General features: G+C 35.8%; 1 protein-coding gene, 3 non-coding genes and 1 pseudogene across 4 annotated transcripts; 2 read left to right on the top strand and 3 right to left on the bottom strand.

The window, feature by feature from the left end:
- Positions 1-1,482: 1,482 nt before the first annotated feature.
- TRNAL-CAA lies at positions 1,483-1,566 on the bottom strand. The gene has a single exon. It is a non-coding gene; the product is annotated as a tRNA-Leu (tRNA).
- Positions 1,567-2,919: 1,353 nt separating this feature from the next.
- On the top strand, positions 2,920-6,540 carry LOC112516364 (annotated as a pseudogene).
- Positions 6,541-7,588: 1,048 nt separating this feature from the next.
- Positions 7,589-7,672, bottom strand: TRNAL-CAA. Its single transcript has one exon. It is a non-coding gene; the product is annotated as a tRNA-Leu (tRNA).
- Positions 7,673-11,296: 3,624 nt separating this feature from the next.
- Positions 11,297-17,639, top strand: LOC112516527 (heat shock 70 kDa protein 15-like). The gene is made up of 10 exons (XM_025123610.1): positions 11,297-11,444; positions 12,260-13,487; positions 13,605-13,832; positions 13,934-14,029; positions 14,131-14,328; positions 14,794-14,988; positions 15,464-15,610; positions 15,688-15,837; positions 15,914-16,044; positions 17,189-17,639. The coding sequence occupies exons 2-10, from the start codon at positions 12,318-12,320 to the stop codon at positions 17,361-17,363; spliced, it is 2,490 nt and encodes an 829-aa protein (XP_024979378.1). The 5' UTR covers positions 11,297-11,444; positions 12,260-12,317; the 3' UTR covers positions 17,364-17,639.
- A 1,638-nt stretch (positions 17,640-19,277) lies between these two features.
- On the bottom strand, positions 19,278-19,351 carry TRNAR-UCG. The gene has a single exon. It is a non-coding gene; the product is annotated as a tRNA-Arg (tRNA).
- Positions 19,352-21,177: the final 1,826 nt, after the last annotated feature.

The raw sequence follows: 21,177 nt of genomic DNA, 5'->3' as shown, positions 1-21,177 counted from the left end.
GTCCCGTACCGCCAATAAGTTATTTCTAGTGTTTGGATGAGAAAAAAAAAGAAAACTGCTTATACCGGTGCCAAACCGGTAATAAGCATTTTTTTGATAAGTTAAACCTTACTGACTTATCAAAATCGACTTTTGGCATATTACCCTTTTAACCCTGTTAATACCCTCTCTCTCTCTATATACCCCAACAGACGAGAGGAGCCTGATACCTTTTATCGCCGGCAATCTCGATCGTCTCATCGTCGCCGGCAATCTCGATCGTCTCATCGTCGCCGGAGCCTGATACCTTTTATCGCCGGCAATCTCGATCGTCTCATCGTCGCCGGCAATATGCTGGTTTCATTCTCCTGCATAGACGAGAATCACAGCTCCGACCGCCTGTGAAGTGGATTTCTGTGTTCTTTATAAACCTTTTATTCGCCATTAACATGGGTTTTTGTGGTAATGCTTACCTGCTCTTTTTTTCTTCTAGGGCATCAACTGGTATAGGGTAGAAGATAACCTAAATAAACAATTAGGCATCTGTTTCAAATCCATTTTTTTTAAGAAGCCTGCCTATTGATATAAAATTTTGTCAAAAATATTATTATAGATGATGAAAAATAAATTTTTACATGTTAAAAAATCAAATAAGTCAATAAGCAATCTCAAACACTTCCAATAAGTCAATAATATGGAAGACTGTCCTTTTTGGTCATTTTACGTATATAAGCAAAATTTGCCAAACACTAAAAAACAACTTATTAGCTTATTGCTTTTTGGTACCGCTATAAGCTAATCCAAACACTTTTTACAAAACTCCAGTTTGATACCACATAAGTTAATAAGCACTTTTATAAAAAAACATAAGTTGTTTTAAATAAGCAATCACAAACACCCCCTTAATAAATGAGTTGAAAGGGTTATTTGGCAGTTGCTAAAAGGTTTGGTGCAGAATGATTTAGGTGTCGTTTACCAAACACTTACCCGGTAAGTGCTTACCAGTAAACTTTAACACTATTATTTATTTACCGGGTAAGATTTTAGTTCACCAAAACGACATTGTATGCAACAATTTACCCAGTAAGCACTTACCGTGGTAAGAATCGTCGCCCTCACTTACCGGGTAAGATTCATGGTCCTTGTCTCGCTCTTACCGGGTAAGATTTTTGGTCCTTACCATATTCATCCGGTGAGGTAATATGACTTGGTAATTGTTGAATGATTTAATGCAGAATGATTAAGTGGTCAGAATGATTAAGAGACTTTCATGATATAGTGCAAAATGAAATATAATTGTTTACAATGAAATCAGAGCGCTTAATAGTAAATGGAGGCTCATGATACAAAATCATTCAGAGGTTTTTAGAACCATTAAGAAATAGATTTTTTTTTCCAAAATAAGATCAATCTCTTAATGATTCAGATGTTGTCTTTTAATCGAACTATTAAAAGGTAAACAAAAAACCTCGAAGGCTCGAAAAAAAATCGTGGTTTTAAAAATGTCAGAAGTGGGATTTGAACCCACGCTCTCTTGCGAGAACCAGAACTTGAGTCTGGCGCCTTAGACCACTCGGCCATCCTGACTTTGACGTACACTTCGGGGCTGTTTGTTTACGTCTGAATGATACCATTAAGACTTTAAGGTCTGATTCGGTCAGACATTTTCTTGTTTGGGTAGGTTTTTAAAAAGGTCTGAATGAAAACTTTACATCTGATTCGCTCCTTCACCCACAACCCCTCCATAYGATTCAGATGKGAAATTTTGACAGGTTTGCCCTCCATATTTTTTCTCTAATCATCGTTCCAGATCTGGCTCCATCGATTTCTCCAAGGGACGCTTCTGTTCTATCGATTGATTGTAGGAATCGCACCAGCAAGACCTTCTTCTCGTTCACCATTCTCGCCTTCTTCATCCTCGGTCTGACCTTCTTCTTGTTCACCTGCAAGACCTTCTTCTCGTTCTATCGATCGATTGTAGGAATCGTTCACCTGCAAGATTTCTCCAAGGGACGCTGCTGTAAAGCTTGGCACAACTGCCACCATCGTTGAAAACAAAAGGGAGAAGAAAAAAAAAATCTCAGCAAATCTAAAACAAAGGGGAGAAGAAAAAGAAAATCTCAGCAATCTAAAACTTTGAGATGACAATCCATGGTTTTATGTATTCCTTCCCATGGTTTTGGTACAATAAGTAATATTATAATATTGATGATAGTGGGGGTGAGGTGGTGTTGGATTGGGCTTTCATATTTTCTATTTTCCATTTAGAAATTTCTTTCAAAAATGTTGTCAAATATTAATTTTCATTAAACATAAGATTAAGGGTAAAATGGTAATTTTATGTCATTCAGACGGTTAATTCAGAACAGTTTCCAAACAACTTTTTTCTATCTGATACTAAATCATACAGAGTCTCTTAATCATTCTGACCACTTAAYCATACTGCACTAAACCATTCAGCAACTGCCAAACAGCCCCTTCGCCATTTTATCTCTATTTATTCGAAACCAATTTATGTGGAACTGATCAAGACACCATCTTCAAATTCTGGAATTTTTTTCAAACAAACCGCTCCATCTTCCCTCCACCATCTTCACCAGTCGAATGCAAAAGGTTTTCTCCTCTCACCCCGCGGCCATACTCAATATCTGACCTCCTGAGCTGAGGTACGATTTATGTTCTATAATTTATCATGATCGAGTTTCATTTACGATTTGTGTTCTATAATTTATCAGATCGAGTTCCATTTACGATTTCTGTTATGTATTTCATCAGATCGAGTTTCATTTCATGTTGTTACCATTATCTTCTTCGATTCAATCTAACTGTGTTATATATACAGTCTATTTAGTTATGAACTTATGATGGATTTGGTTTTTGGTCAGGTTGATTCTTCGGGGATAGATCAACCTCAAGTAAACAAGGTACTACTCAACAAAAATGAGCGCAGTCGGATTTGATATTTGGAACGAGAGTTGTGTTGTGGCAATTGCCAAGGACAGTGGAATTGAGTGTTTTGACGAAGAACAGCGTTTCCTTGAAATAGATTGTGCTGCAACCAGCACGACGAACCCCGAACATTCTATACTCCGGATCATGCGATTGATAGGCCGTTCGTTCATTCTCTGATCCCGACCTGCAACAGGATCTCAAGGCGTTGCCCTTTTCTGTGTCTGAAGGACCTGATGGTTTCCCATTGATCCTTGCATGCTATCGTGGGAAAGATATATCACTTACTCCAACCGAGGTAATGGAAACGGTCTTTTCAAATATGAGGAAGCTAGCGGAGAAAAAATTGAAGGCAGCTGTTGTGGACTGCTGCATCGGAATACCTGTTTATTTCACTGATCTTCAGAGGAGGGCTGTAATTAAGGCAGCTACACTTGCAGGGTTGCGTCCTCTGCGACTGATGCATGAAACAACAGCATCTGCTCTTGCGTATGGAATATACAAGACCGACTTATCTGAGAATAAGCAGCTTAATGTAGCCTTTGTCGACATTGGAGATGCTAGTGTGCAGGTTTGCATAGCAGGATTCAAGAAGGGCCAAATGAAGATATTGGCTCATTCTTTTGATCTTTACCTGGGAGGTAGAGATTTTGATGAGGTTTTGTTCCAGCACTTTGCTGAAAATTTCAAGGCTGATTACAAGATTGATGTGTTCAAGAATGCATATGCTTGCTTCACTCTTCGTGCTGCTTGTGAAAAGCTAAAGGAAGTACTCAGATCAAACCCGAAAGCTCCTTTGTATGTAGAATGTTTATTTGACAACAAGTATGTTAGAGGCTTTATAAAGAGAGATGAGTTTGAACAAATTTGCAACCCGCTATTAGAACGTATAAAAAAACCTCTGGAGAAGGCTCTTGTAGATGCTCAACTCACAGTTGATGATATTTATGCTTTGGAGGTTGTTGGTTCACACTCTTGGGTCATCAAGATTTTGACAGAATTCTTTGGGAAAAAACCAAGAGGTACGATGAATGCAAATGAGTGTGTTTCCAGAGGTTGTGCTTTGGAATGTGCTATTCTTAGTCCTAATTTTGAAGTTATAGAGTTCCAGGTATGATCCCGGTTTCTATTTATGCATCTTTTTTGTGTTATGTGTGTAGAATATGTGAAAACCCCATATCACTCTTCGGAAGGGCAAAGAGATGGCTCCAACATATATACAAGTGAAATGATTCTAGCTGATGTAAGACCCTAATACACCCCTCCAACGGAGGCTAAATGGACACAAATTGTTCATCTAGCCAGAGTGTCCGGTTCCCCATGGTGGTAGATCTTGGCTTTGATACCATGTCCGAATATGTGAAAATCTGAGATCATTCAAGATAGTTGTTGAGGAGGAAGGGAGTTTTAAACATATAAATCAAAGGTTAAATTAGGAAAATAACAATTTTGGTAATTTAACTTAAATTATTATTTAAAGTCATTTTAGGAATAAAAATCTACTCTATCCTCTATCTTCTCTTTTCTCTTCGACGAACCTTAAACAAAAAATACACATTGGGATACATAAAAAAAACATTGTTAAAAAAAGATGCATACAAAAGATATTCACTACTGTCATATCCAGATATACATACAAGATAGACACTATGATACCATTGTAAAATAACAAAAATACACACTGTGATACCCTTTATAATGGAACGAAAATAAAGAAAATGTACATTATGATATACTTAACTACGGAGATACATTGTGATATACGTTGTGATACATTATGAATATTATCATTTTGATACACTTTGATCCACCAACATCTTTAAAAGACAATATATATTAGGGTAATTAAAATTAATTAAATTTATCTATTAAAAAAATTAAATAGAATTTTTACTGGGTTGTTATAAATAAAATTACTAGATTATCTTTTTAACTTGTTTAAGAAATATCCTTAAATATCTCAGATGAGTTGTTCACATTGGATTTAACAGTTATCACAAAGTGCACAGTTCTCATTTGATTAGGCCATATATATATATATATATAGATATATATATATATATATGAGAAATGGTCTAAGAAGATGATTAACTTTTGACATGAGTTGTTGATTTGTATCGAATTAAAGGATTGTTTTTGTTTTTAAGGTCCAAGAGAGCTTCCCTTTTTCGATTGCTTTGCAATGGAAAGAGTTTACCGAAGATTTCCATCATGGGAAAACGAAGACTCTAAAAAGTTGTATTGTTTTTCCCAGGGGAAACTCAATTCCCAGTATGAAAGCTTGGACCTTCTACAGATCTGGCACATTTAGCTTGGTTGTGCAATATGCCGATTCAAGTGAGTTGCAGGCATCACCAAAGATATGTACTTACACGGTAAAAGTTACAGATTTAAAAGAATAAGCGTCGTTTATCAAACACTTATCCGGTAGGTGTTTACCAGTAAAATTCAACACTATCATTTGCTTACTGAGTAAGATTTTAGTCAACAAAAATGGCATCGTTTGCAACAATTTATCCCGTAAGCGCTAATCGTGGTTAAGAGTTTTTACCCGGTAATGTCTTGCTCTTACCAGGTAAGAATCTTGGTCCTTAGTTACCATATTCTATCCGGTAAGGTAAACGTGACTTGGTAAACACTTATCCGGATAAACGTTTGGTAAACAGCACCTAAGTTTCTATAAAATAGTTTTTGAAATTTGAATTATGCTTGTTGCTTAAACTTTTATGATGACAATGATGTGTAGATTGGTCCTTTTCAATTAACAAACGGTGAGCCTTGCGTGGAGGTGAACATTGGTTTGAATCTGCATGGATGCGTCTCTGTGAACTCTGCACAGGTTGGTTCCTTCCTTGGTTATGAAGTCTCAAATGAATGAATATCTTTGGCTTTTGTTGGTCATTATGTGTAAATTGCATTGTTCTAAAAGGCTCGCCACAGTATTAGCAGCCGTTGTGCAGTGTCGTAACTCACGACTTGTGTCTCACACCATATTAAGCCTGTGTGGCTTAATGCATGATTTCCGTAACACGATATTTTGATTTTTTTTAATCTTTTTAACGTTTTATTTGTTAGTTTTTACTCCGTCAGTCCCAAAATAAATGCCGACATTGAAAAATAGCAGAGTTATAAAAATATTTAATTATTACACTTTTTTATTAACAGACGAACGATTTTACCCTTAGTTGTAGAGATAGACATGTTATCCATAAAACTTCATCATTTTTCTAAATACTAGTTTTGCTCGTTTGTAACATTTAGAAGGTTTGCATTTGATTTGTTGTCTTTATATATATGTATATAATATTATCTATGATATAAAGATTTGTCGTCATAAGTCATGTTTTGAAAATTATCTTGGGCTCGTCGTAACTCCTAAGGTTTGAGGCTAGCAATGTCGTCATGTCATGTCTAACACCATTTAGAATTTTGGTAAATTGTAACAAGACTTTGCTGATTGCCTTTTTGTCGTCCCAGGTTCATGGAGAAAGGGGAATTATTCCAATTGCGGTGTCAAGAGTCGAACCATCGGAAGAAACAACAACGATGGGTATGCAAAAGGGTCTAACCGATGTCGAAGTGTACGAGCGTTTGACTCGTCCAAAGACCTGAATTCACCGACAACTTATGCGACTCATTCGGTTGAGGGTGAGATCCAAGAGTATGCAAGATTATCGGAAACGGTAAGTGTAAGAGATTAAGACCTTTGCCAACTGATGTTTATCGTTAACTTTCATTATCATATTAATCCGTTATTTCTCAGTTTCGGATCAAACAACTACATTTACAACTTCGTATTTGGTTATTTAGACAATGATTGAGAATCTTACTTGGTAAGAAACATTAGAAGTACCAAAAGCCTTACCTGGTAAATAACGCTTACCAGTAATTCATCCGAGATCATTACCCGATAAGGTAAGTGAGAATAGTAACTTTTACCGATAAGGAGTTACCTCGTAAACATTTGATAGCCGCCCCTTAAACTCGTGTTTAGTTGGTATTTTATTGATTGAATAGAATTGAAAATCAAACATAGGTTTTGAAAATGGTTACACGTTACGACGATAAGCAAGGACGAATCGATGAAGGTCCGAGCGGAGTTTCGTGCACCTATTCAATCAATTTTTATAAGTATATTTTCTTGGTGTGAAAGAAGCACCCGGTAAACTTGTTAGATGCTCCAAAATATTGAAAAATGCAAAGAAAATCAACTAAAAACCTGAAAAAGTCTCTCAAAATTAATAATGCAAATTGCGTTAAAAAGTAACGTACTTTGACTTGATTTCTAGTTTGAGTAACATACTTTCAAAACTTTCATTTTGGTGTCTAAGATGTAAAGTTCTAAACATTTAAGCACCGGGGTAATCAGTTGAAACATTAACCGGTTATCATGTTGATATGGTGAGTGATGTGGTATTCAACTCAGTATTATTTGTTTACATGATTAGTGACGTTTTTTTTAATCTAAAATTAGTCTTTTTTTAATCTAAAATTAATCTTCATCTTAGATATCAAAATAAAAGATTTAAAAGCATGATACCCAAAATAGAAATTAAATCAAAATATGTTATCTAATTTGGCTAAATTAATCAAATGAATATAAAAATTCAATTCAAAAGATGTAAATCAAGGCTCGCCATAAAAAATATGGCTTTAGAAATGTCAGAAGTGGGATTTGAACCCACGCTCTCTTGCGAGAACCAGAACTTGAGTCTGGCGCCTTAGACCACTCGGCCATCCTGACTTTGACGTTTACTTCGCCATGTTATATCTATTTATTCGAAGCCAATTTATGTGGAACTGATCAAGACATTTCTTTAATCCACTATTTATTTCTTATTTTTTTTATTAACCTGTATGTCCAACCTATTATGCAAGCCAACTAATCCCAGAACGACCACCTGTTTTGTGGGTTTCTTGAAGTCACCGCATTTAAACTTTCGTGACTACACAGTGATTTTATTCTTACTTTAATTTGAACCTAAGACTATAGGCATGTTATTTACATGTGGTATTGGAATGTTAAAAAAAATATTGATATCACATTAAATAATTTAAATAAATTTTGGTTGATTTGTTTTCATCTACAATCATTATGTGATATGAAATGACATTGAACAACATTTACGGGTAATATGATCATTTTAACAGTTTCGTCATGTACTGTCCTAGTCGTACCAAATACAAGACAAATAATTATGTCCTACCTCGTCCCATCCAGTCTGCGCATCAAACACTACCCTGGAGTCGAAACTCAAACCAATCAGACAGCAACTATGTGGTTTATTTATTCCTTACTTGTTATCACCTAAAATTATAAGTATTTAAGCATATTACATCATAAAAATTGTTTTCAAATAATGGCTATACGATGTATCAGTTTTAAAGTTAATGTGAACCAGTATGTACCGATTTCAATGGTGTATGTGAAAAATTGAAGAGTTTTAAGGATATTGACGGGTTTTAAATACTTTTACAACTTTCTTTTTTGATTTTTCAGTTCTGAAACATAAGTTTAATGTAAGACTAACCGTAAATTATGGAGGACGTATAAAATGTTTGAAGGATTATATGGTTTGCATTGTAACCTATAACAGTTTATACCAGTTGTCCTATTTCGCTGTCTTTTTACCATATATATATATATATTTTTTAAAGGTACAAACAAGTTGATAATTGTTGGTAACAGCCCTCTTGCTATTTATTCGATCCAACTCATGCATTATAACTTGTACTTGAAGAAAGAGTACGTTGAGATGAAACGATATCGTAAAATAGTTGATGAAAAGGAAAACGATCATTTCACTCTCTTTTTGTCTGGATAACAATTTCCACAATTACCGGGTTTTGTAAATGAAACGTGTTTGCCGTGTTGTTAAATGCTATATCACCATTATGGGGGTGTTTGGGATTGACTTATTTGAAACAGCTTATGTTTTTTTTTTCTGTAAATGTGTTTATCAACTTATGTGATGTAAAACTGGAGTTTTATAAAAAATGTTTGAAGTAGCTTATGGCGGTACCAAAACGTGATAAGTTGTTTTTCAGTGTTTGACAAATTTTACTTGTACAAAGTAAAATGACCAAAAATAATGTTGCTTTGTATTTGTCACTACTTGGTTCACTTCCCCTTACACTAACGAAATTAAAGATCCGAAAACTAACCTAAAATTGGATTCGTGTAGAAGATGATAATATTACATTTACTAGTTACTGCCTTACTGGATCGAGCATGAGAATCGTTAATCAGTCCGCTAAATTGACAAAAAGCTAATAATATCACAAGGAAACGGTTAAACCTACTGATTTCATTACCATATTCACGTACTCGTTAAATCCATACGATGATTTCAAGATATCAATGCAAGAAATTCATCAAAACTGGATCGTAACGTGGCAAATGTTGATTGGGAGTTCAAAAAATAACTATTTTTAAGTATATGATATTTATATACGGCAAATTGAACAAATAAACTCTCACACCCTCCTCACAATTGGTGAGGTTTGAACCCCCTGACCTCTTAGAAGGCCAAATACTCACATACCGCTATGTCAAAGACCTTTTTGATAACGTCTGTTTTGTTATATGAACTTGAACAAATCGCTTCAAATCGTCAATATCATCATCATATTGATTGAAATTAAAAATCTTATGTTAAATAGATCCTGATTCATACTTTTTTCTTTTATTTGAGAAAACAATTATAATCGATTACATAAAAAATCATGAAGACGTAAGATTGCATACAACATATGAATAAAAATCTCCTATTCTAATTTTTCACGTCTCATTTATATCCACCAATCACATTAACATACATTACCAGAGAGAGAATGTGAATTTGAACAAAATACATCTTATACATACATACATACATACATACATACATACATACATACATACATACATACATACATACATACATATATATATATATATATATATATAATGTGTCTTAATTTATTGGTTAGATATTAGGGACGAAGGGTGGGGGGGTTAATTGGGCAGATAATGCATCTCTCGTCCCAACCCCGTTTAGGGGGAAGGAATCCCCGACGGTTTCGGGGAACCCGTTGGGTACCTGTTTAGTAAAAATCGATTTATTTTAAAATTAGAATTATAGTGAATCATCATTATATTAATTACTAATATTGAAGATCAATATTTATATATATATATATATATATATATAGGGGTGGGTTCAAATAAAAACCACCCAATTTGTAAAAACCGTGAAAACCTCATTCAACCAATCATAATTTTTTATTTTGTTCATTTTTTTGTAATTATGAGAGGTTGATTAACCATATTTTTGTATAGGGTGTTAATCATGGATATTATCATCTTCATTAATTTAATTTTAGAGAAATACATGAAACAGTTTCATTAAAATTTCATTAAGTAGTATATGAAACAATTTCATAACCATATATGAAACAACTTCATCAAAAAAAGTATTATATGAAACAATTTCACAAGATTAACAATTTCATGAAAAAATTTCATAAGATTAACGACGGATGAGAGTAGTTTTTACGGTTTTTACAAATTGGAGTGATTTTCATTTGATCGCTCCTATATATATATATATATATATATATATATGTGTGTGTGTGTGTGTGTGTGTGTGTGTGTGTGTGTATGCGTGTCATTTAATAATAAATGTATACATATATACATATAGGGTTGGGTCTCGATAAGTGTGAGAAATCACTACCCTTGGATGCATATTATGATGAGATGTACCGAGATGAGATACACCAGACGAATCCCTGTCTCAAGCCGCTTAATGGATAAGTTTGAGATTAAAAGTGATCAATAGTCCAAATCCCCTTCTTACGCTTCTAACATTAACTCTCCTTCTCATACGATTCACCTTTACATACATACATACACACACACATATATATATATATATATATACACACTATATATATATATATATATATATATTCACACACACTATATATATACATATATTAATTAAAATAAAAAAATTAATCGGGATCGGATTAGAGGCGGGCAATGCCATCCTCGACCCTGCTTCAGGGAAAAAAAACGAATCCCAGTTCCCGCATTATTACCCGTCAAATCGGAGAATCCCCGTCTTATTAGGGTCGGATACCCGGGAGTATCCGTCCTAACGGATAAAATTTCCATATCTTATTAGATGCAAATGAAATGTGTAATTTTAGGAGAGAATATTGTATCAAATGTAACGTATGAGATATTTATTTAATGGGCTATAACCAGAACCCAACTAAAATTGGGCCCAAAAATCGAAGAAGCCCAAATCTTAAAAGATCTTTCTAGAAGGTCATTTTCAGGACACAAAGTTTACGAACCACCACTTCTTCTTAATAATATTCTGAAAAATTCTACACAAACGCCTGCCTCTCGCCCCCATCTTTGTACCAGTCCACCGCAAAAGGCTTTTACCAAAGTATTTGGAGAATTCCAGAAGGTTTCTTTCTTTCTCACGCGGCGGCCGTTCCTCGATCTCCGTCCTCCTGAGGTACGATCTCTGTTCTATAATGAATCAGATCGGAATTCATTATTATGTTGTTACCATTATGTTCTTAGATTCAATCTAAATATGTTATACTGTTCAATTAGTTCTGATTGATTTGATTTGGTATATAGTATTTCTGCCTTTGCAAATCGTACAGATTTAGCAGGTTTGTTTTGGTAGGAACGAAGATCCGCTTTTTATTTCTAAATCGGTGAATGTTGTCGTTGTATTTGATGTATTAGTTTGGAAGAGTGACTGAATCCGATCAATGTAGTCTCTAGATGATTGATTGTGTATATAGCGTAGTGCTAGTTTGAAGGAACTGAAAAGGAGTTTTTATTTCTTGTTTTGGAAATATTATTTTAAAGTAGTTTGCTATTTATCTGGGATCAACAACAGTTTTGTTCAGATTCTGATATGAATATGCTAATTGCATCTTTTTTAAGGAAAACAACTTCATGTTTCACACATTTGAACCGCATATATCATAGGCTTTAGTACGTGTTAAAGGCTTTGCCGTAAAGTCTGTTTGAAGAGTTTGTTCATCGTCTTGAAAGAAAGGTCAAAATAGGAAGGTTATGATTCAGTAGTTAATAATGTAAAATTGATGACTTTGATACAAGAGGTTTCTTGCTCTTATAGTATGTGTTGCTTGTGTAAAGAAACTTCAGATTTCAAACAAAACTATTTTGCATGATATCTTCAAAACCTATATAGATGAATAATGAGACAGTGGATGACATGTATGAATACCATATATGGGACTTGGGATTTGCATCGTAATTGCATGTGACTTGTACTTATTTCATGTTGTTCAGGTTGATTCCTGCGGGATAGAGTAACCTCATTGGGTAAACAAGGTACAACTCAGCAAAGATGAGCGTAGTTGGATTTGATCTGGGGAACGAGAGTTGTGTTGTGGCAGTTGCCAGGCAAAGGGGAATTGATGTTGTTCTCAATGATGAGTCAAAGCGTGAGACTCCTGCTCTTGTGTGTTTTGGTGAAAAACAGCGTTTTCTTGGAACAGCTGGTGCCGCAACCAGTATGATGAACCCAAAAAATACCATCTCCCAGATTAAGCGATTGATAGGCCGTTTATTTTCTGATCCCGAGCTGCAACAGGATCTCAAGGCATTGCCCTTTTCTGTGACTGAAGGACCTGATGGCTACCCATTGATCCATGCACGGTATCTTGGGGAAACAAAGTCATTTACCCCAACCCAGGTAATGGGAATGGTTTTTTCAAATATGAAGACAATAGCGGAGAAGAATTTGAATGCAGCTGTTGTGGACTGCTGCATCGGGATACCTATTTATTTCACTGATCTTCAAAGAAGGGCTGTTATGGATGCAGCTACAATTGCAGGGTTGCATCCTCTGCGATTGATGCATGAAACAACAGCAACTGCTTTGGCCTATGGAATATACAAAACCGACTTGCCTGAGAATGAGCAGCTCAATGTTGCCTTTGTCGACATAGGGCATGCTAGCATGCAGGTCTGCATAGCAGGCTTCAAAAAAGGCCAACTGAAGATATTGGCTCACTCTTTTGACCGCTGCCTGGGAGGCAGAGATTTCGATGAGGTTTTGTTCCAGCACTTTGCTGAAAAATTCAAGGCAGAGTACAAAATTGATGTGTTCCAGAATGCAAGGGCTTGCATCAGGCTTCGTGCTGCATGTGAAAAGCTGAAGAAGGTACTTAGTGCAAATCCAGAGGCACCTTTGAACATTGAATGCTTGATGGACGACAAGGATGTTAGAGGTTTTATAAAGAGAGACGAGTTCGAACAAATTAGCACACCAATATTAGAACGTGTAAAGAAACCACTGGAGAAGGCTCTTTCAGAGGCTCAACTCACAGTTGCTGATATATATGCTGTGGAGATTGTTGGTTCCGGTTCTAGGGTGCCTGCAGTAATCAAGATTTTGACAGAATTCTTCGGGAAAGAACCAAGGCGTACAATGAATGCAAGTGAGTGCGTCTCCAAGGGTTGTGCGTTGGAATGCGCTATTTTAAGTCCTACCTTTAAAGTTAGAGAGTTCCAGGTATGGTTTAGCTTTCTCTCTATGTATCTTTTTGAGATGTGTGATTGACTTTTGATTTTAATTGTTAATTTGTGATGTATTAAAGACCCTAATTTGGATTGTATTTTATTTCTGAAGGTTCAAGAGAGCTTCTCTTTTCCTATTGCTATGACATGGAAAGGTTCTGCCCAAGATTCCCAGAATGGAAACACAGAGAATCAACAAAGCACTATTGTTTTTCCCAAGGGAAATCCAATCCCCAGTGTGAAAGCTCTGACTTTCTACAGATCTAGCACCTTTACTGTGGATGTGGTATATGCGGATGTTAGTGGATTGCAGGCACCACCAAAGATCAGTACTTACACGGTAAAAGTTTGCTCATAGATTCAAAAGATCTCTAAGTGCCTGTCAAATCGTTCATGAATTATGTTTGTTGCTTACACCCTTATGTTGACAATGATGTGCAGATTGGCCCCTTCCAATCAACAAAAGGTGAGCGTTCCAAGGTCAAGGTGAAAGCCCGTTTGAATTTGCATGGAATTGTGTCTGTGGAGTCCGCTCAGGTTGGTTTTTGGATACCAAATTAATTAAATTATTTTGCTTTGTTGTTCGTAGTTGTGCAAAATTGTAACAAGTCTTTTCTGATTGCTTTTTGTCATCGCAGCTTATAGAAGAAGAAGATATTGATGTTCCGGTGACAAAAGAACCATCGAAAGAAGCAGCAAAGATGGACTTGGATAAGGCTCCAGCTGATGTACCTACAACCAATGAAAGTGATGTAAATATGCAGGATGCCCCTGGGGCTGAGAATGGTGCTCCAGAAACGGGAGACAATCCTGCCCAGATGGAGACTGATGCTAAGGTTAGTAAACATGTACTATACTATTGCATAAATGTAAAAGGCACTTCGGCCGCTAGAAGTCCTTTATCCTTCTTGGTTGTGATGGTAAAGCTTTGATAGTATTAATCATGAATCATCCACCAGTCAAGTGAAGTGATTGGTAATGAATTTCATGTGTAATGGTAGCCAAGAGTTTGGGTGATTAATGTGCGTCAATCTGGGGTAAACATAAATGTTGATGATGGTGAAACGGAGTTTCTGAGTCCTACTGTTTTTAGTTTAGATACTTGTCATGGTTTGTGAGACTTGTCATTGTTAAATATTGCACTAAATTAAAGTAGATCTCTATTAATGAACAACTTGCCTTCTTATGGTTGAGATGCTGTCTTGGTGGTTTTTACCACCATGCCTGGCCGCAATGCATCATTAACTTGTACTGCTTTTGTGGATTTAGACATAGTAATTTTTTGCTATTTTTCTGTGCAGGTGGAAGCAACAAAGAAAAAGGTCAAAAAGTCCAACATACCTGTTTCGGAGTTGGTTTATGGGGGAATGCTACCTGCAGATTTGCAGAAAGCAATGGAAAAGGAGTTTGAAATGGCCTTGCAGGACCGCATTATGGAAGAAACCAAGGACAAGAAGAATGCTGTCGAAGCCTATGTCTATGACATGAGGAACAAGGTAATTTTGTTATTTCCTACTCCCTTCGTCCCAATGTAAGGGTAATATTGTCATTTGTTAATTAAAAAGTATGATAATTATGCATTTCTAAAACGTGTGCCTTTTTCATGATGGATATTTATTTTGAGACAGAGTAAGTAATATTTGTGTGTGTGTGTGTGTATATATATATATATATATAGAGAGAGAGAGAGAGAGAGAGAGTGTGTGTGTGTGTGTGGTTAAGGGAAAATCCCCCAAAAAATGAAAAACCAAGGAACACCCCCATAACCATTCATTTGTACGGTATGCACAAGTACATACAAGTAATTGAAGATTTTTCCTGGTTTTAATGCACGTGTGCATGTTATGTACATGTGCATACCTGGCAGGTTATTAGAGTGTTCCTTAGTTTTTCATTTTTTACGGTTTTCCTCTAAACCTGACCTTATATATTTACTTGGACATACGACTGACAAGCTCCTTTGCTTTCCAGTTGCATGATAAATTGCAAGAATTTGTCACGGACGCAGACAGAGAAGCATTTATCGCCAAGCTTCAAGAAACCGAAGATTGGTTGTATGAAGATGGCGAAGATGAAACTAAAGGTGTATATATTGCCAAGCTTGAAGAGCTCAAAAAGGTTTGCTCCCTACAATCCATCTTTTCGTTACTATTTATCTGCTTCAAGTACTGAAAGTGCACATTTAACAATTGCAGCAAGGTGATCCCATCGAACAACGTTACAAGGAGCACTCTGAAAGAGAATCTTTTGTTGAACAACTGGCCACCCATGTTAATTGGTACAGACAGGCTGCAGCGTCTGCTGACCCGAAGTATGAACACATTGACTTGAGTGAGAAACAAAAGGTAACGGTTGCAAAAACAATCGTGCGAGATTTCGTTGTTAGTCTTTTTCTCTTCTCACTTGGCTATTTCTATCCAGGTCTTGAATGAGTGTTCAGAAGCGGAAAATTGGTTGAGAGAGAAAAAACAAATTCAGGAGTCGCTTCCAAAGCATGCTGATCCAGTTCTTCTATCATCTGATATAAGAAAAAAGGCAGAAGCACTAGACAGGTATACCCAAGTTTTCAGTGTATAGAGGCAAACGGTTGATGTTTTTACTAGCAGCTTGTGTGTCACGTTCTTTTAAGTATACGATATTTACATACGCCAAATACTATCTCTCTCTCTAACACACACACTCTCTTTTGGTGAGATTTGAATCCATGACCCCTGCAGAGGTTGGGCTATGCCAGTTACTTGGGTACCGTTGGGCCAATGTCCCTTCGGTGTGCCAGGCATTTCTTTTTTAAAGTATATGATATTTATATACTGCAAAAACTCACGCATACTCTTGGGGTCTGTTTGGTTTGGTTGGTATTCTATTAAATCCTGTATGGATTAATCTGTCTGTATAGATTGTAAAGGTTATAGATGGAAGGAATGTGCTTTTTAATTGGGAGAGGCAGGTTTGGAGAAAACTTGGCTTTCTACATAAACTTGACCCTGGAAGCTTCGTGAATATGCGACCTTCTATATTATTAAGCCATTACCAAAAAGTCATGTATAGCTGACTGGATAAGCTGTGGGTCCCATTAAGCTACTAACAAAAAGGCCCTTAATCTTTTGGTGAGGTTTGAATCCTTAGACCTCTTTTACTTGGGTACTGTTGGGTCAATGACCCTTTGGTGTGTCATGCATTTCTTTTTAGAAGTATATTATACTATATAGGCCAAATACTCGCACGCAATTTTCACCTTTGGTGAGGTATGAATCCTTGACCTCTACCCCTTACCAGGGTACCGTTGGGCCAATGACCATACTTTCTTTATGGTTGTTCATTTTGGGGGGTTTGCTGGTTTTCCATCAAATCTTGTATGGATAAAGCTGTCTTTGTGGATTATTCTGTGTGTATAGATTGAAAATGTTTTTGTTTGAGAGGGTTTTTTCAATGATGAAATGAGGATGTTCTTAAGATAGGTTTGTAAAAAACTTCGCCTTCTGCATAAGGCTTCTTCTAGAAATTTACTGAATAAGCCACTTTCTATATTATTAAGCTGCTTCCAAACAGCCGTATCTACCTGACTGACTGAATAAGCTGTGTGTCTCATTAAGCTAGTAACTAACCTTCCCAATGTGTATCATTTGGTATATATTGCTGTTTCTTTTTGAAAATTCGAGAATATTGTCTGAAATCAAGGTTTATGCGTCTTTACAGGGCGTGCAGGCCGATAATGTCGAAACCAAAGCCGGCCCCACCAAAGGCAGCTACTCCTGATGCACCATCTTCACCCGCACCCGGTGAGCCTTCTCAAGGGGCGGAAAATGCTACAAGCCCGAATGAGAATCCCGATGTTATGGAAACGGAGAAGCCCGAGACTGCTGCTGCATAAGGCTCGAGTTCTTAATTTTTTGTTGAATGTGTGTTTTTATGCAGGACAGAGGGGACTTGTTTTTATTATCATCATATGATTTGTATAATCATGAATATATAGATTTTGGTGGAGGCGGTGTGGTCTATCTTGTTAGATCCATCTTCCGGTTAAAAATTTATTTGTCATTCGTTATATCTCCAACATCCTTCCACAGTGTTCCTTAAAGAGAAGGATTTGCGGTGTTTTGGGACCCTTTTTTTTAAATGAATTTTGCTGTTTTATAGAGTTCACACTTCTTACCTTCGTGTCGTGCTCTTCTGAACACTTAATGTTTGTTATTTTTTCGCCAAAATAGTTTTTTTAAATATGTTACGTTAGGTTTGATTTGATTTACTTAGGGGTTGTTTGTTTACTTCTGAATAGTTTCATTAAGAGGCAACATTTAAATCGTTAAGATGTGAATCTTGTTTGGTAAAAAAAAATTTCTCTTAATGGTTTTAAAACCATCTGATTGATTTTGTATCATTAGTCTCCCATATTTTCAAATCAATTTCTAAATTAGCCATCATTTACTCATTTGTGTAAGCCATGATGTTATCTTTTTTTTGAAAAGAAAAATGGGCATTTGTGTAAAAGAGTACAAATTTGGTGTAAAGAGACTACATGGTCGTTTACTAAATGTTTACCTGACAAGTGCTTATTGGGTCTCAGTGGTGGATCCAAAAACTTTTATTATTGGGGGCACCTTTTAAGGATGTCAAAAAAATTCTGAAACTCTTTCGAACCAATATGATTTTGGGTTATTCAGCTTAAAGGTCCACTTTAATTGAATAAAAATAACCTATTCATTAGCATTATAGCAAACAAAACAAGAGAAATAAAATGATTTTTAACGGGTTGATGACACTTAGAAGTTAGAGAAATTAGAGTTTAATTGATTAAGTAATGATTTCTTCAAGTAAGAGTTCTAAGTGAGATTACAAGAATTAGAATTGGGTCTATCTTTTATTTGTTTTGGGCCTATTAATAATTTTAGGTTAACAAAAATTAAAATAAACCTACAACTGATGTTTTTGTGGATGACTCATGGGGTTTGTTGGAGGCCTCTGCCCCCTACACCTTTGTTGTGGATCCGTCAATGTTGGGTCTTTACTTTATTGAATGAGTATGACAATGATTAAGAATCTTTCCTGGTAAGAAGCTAAGAGGGATTATAAAGACCAAGAGTCTTACTTGCTAAATAAGAAAGGCGACTTTTACTCGATAAGCGTTTATCGAATAAATTGTTGCATAATGTAAGGGGATGTTTATCAAACGCTTACTCGGGTAAGTGAATATCAAGTTACATTACCTTACCAGATGAATATGGTAAGAACCAAAATCTTACCCGATTAGAGCGAGACAAAGACCAAGAGTCTTACCCGGTAAGTGAGAACGATGACTCTTAGCATGGTAAGCGTTCACCAGGTAAATTGTTTCGTATGATACCGTTTTGGTAAACTAAAATCTTACCCGGTAAGTAAATGATAATGTTAAATTTACCGGTAAATATTTATTGGGTAAGTGTTTGATAAACGGTCCCTAAATTTTGAATCTTACTGATAAGCTATTATTGGATAAGTATTGGGTAAACGACCCCTACATGTTTTTAAAAAAAATGGTAAATGGTTGGTTTCAGAATCGACTTGGAAATACAATTAAAAGATGTAATGGGGTGAAAAGATTGGTTATTTTAATATGAAAGAGATTGGTATCGATATATAAACAGTTTCTTGTAGAGAATCTGTTAAAAAAATACCAAGCAATAGGGGTCCACCATACTTTAAGGACCAAATCCGTAATAAATGAAGTTTATGGATAATTTCGTAACTATAACCAAACTATAGGGACCAAATCCATAATTTACTATATAAAAAGATCTAAAAGAAATATCGACCACAGTGGGAGTCGAACCCACGACCTTTTGATCCGAAGTCAAACGCGCTAATCCACTGCGCTATGCGGTCTGTTGTTGAACGTTTACCCAGGATTATTTACTAATTCCCACCTACTTGTGTGTGTGATTTCAATTCTTTTCTAATTAAAAGCTAAGATCATATTTGGTTTGTTGGAATCTGATGAAAATTAAAAAAATTTGAATCTTTTGTTCTGTTGACCATTTGATTCTTTTTCTTAAGTTTTGTTGAAAATTTTGAATTTCATAACCAAAGGGTCTTTGGACTAGCGATATCGTAGCATTTGGCCTCCTATGAGGTCAGGGGTTCAAATATCACTATAAGTGAGAAGAGTGTGTGAGTTTATTTGTTGCATTTGTCGTATATAAATATTATGTACTTCCAAAAAAAATTGAGTTTCATATATGATAGAATGTAAATTCTGTAGGTTCTAGCAAATAATTCCAGCTTCTTTGTACAATCTTATAAGAAAAACCTACTATACTCTTATATTTACTCGATTCCATTCTATCTCGTAATCATCGTGAACACCACCATCGTCACCGTCACTGCAATCACCACCACCGCCACCACAATTACCACTATCGCCTCCATCCCAGCACCACCATTATATTCAACAAACAAACAGGCATATTCAAATTCTTTTGACATGTTCTATTCCAGTTTCTGCCAAACTGAACGTATGGTTAAATTTCATTTATATTCCACTTTCGACACGGTTCATTATGCAAACAAACCGTCAACTAAATTAATCTCTCTCACTAAAATCATGATGATCGATCCGCTGGCCAATCACCATTTTCTTCTTCTTTCAGTTTTCGCCACTGCATCTTGATCTACTCACTTGAATCTGATCGATGACTACATAAGAACTAAGCCATTTAGGTTCAAAATTGGGCCTTCCCTTCATTTGTTGTATACATACTATTGTTCAATTGAATTATCTGATTTACCATTAAACTCGGTACTATTGTTCAATTGAATTATCTGATTTACCAGTAAACTCGAGTTCGTGGGATTGGAGAAGCGCACACCAATCTACAATCATATTCTATGGTGCACTAGTACGAAGAAAGCACAAATAAGGTCCACGATCATGGTTAAGATCGATTTTGGGTTGGATTTATTTGCAACCGACTTATTTCAGCGAGTTTAGTGATTAGAGTTTGGATGTTGGTTAATTCGATTGTGTACGTGCGTATGACTGAAAGGGGGGGGGGGAGATTGGGGTGTTTTGGGGTTTTTGTTTAAAATCGGTTTTCTCTTTACACAATTTAATACAAACAACATTAAAATATGTGTAACTAAATACACCGTCAAATAAAAGGATAAAATAACATAAATGCATCTCACGTATTGGATTTAACAGTGCATAATCAAACGAAGTTAGATTAAAAAAATCCAACACTTAAGAAAGCGAAACCATATTAATCATATATCTGATTATTTTGTTTGAAAAAGCTAGTCCATAAACAGAGTAGGGGGTGTGTAAACCCCGAATAGTCTGAAACCTGACTCTAAACTGAAAATAAGACGTGGTTGCAAAATCCGAATGCTTTGAAATCCAAAAATCCGAAAACCCGACATTTTTGGAGGATATTTGGATTCGGATTGGGTTTGAATTTTGGCTAGCCGCCCCCGTCCACAAACCCGATACATATTATATATATATAATTGTCAAATACTATATAATGTATTTATTTATATAATCATCTTTCCATAATCCTAAATTATAGTCGGTTATGCTCTTTTTTAATTTCTATACTTGCTATCGAGTTCTTTAATTCTCTCAATCGATTGAATTAAATCTCAAAATCAATTGAACACACACACACACATATGGATATATAGGGTTGGGTTCACGTGAGACCAGTAAG

The sequence above is a fragment of the Cynara cardunculus genome (assembly GCF_001531365.2).
Source record: "Cynara cardunculus var. scolymus isolate 2C chromosome LG 8, CcrdV1, whole genome shotgun sequence".
Lineage (NCBI taxonomy): Eukaryota > Viridiplantae > Streptophyta > Magnoliopsida > Asterales > Asteraceae > Cynara > Cynara cardunculus.
The sequence above is the reverse complement of the archived record's forward strand: the minus strand, read 5'-3'. Positions and strand labels throughout refer to the sequence as shown.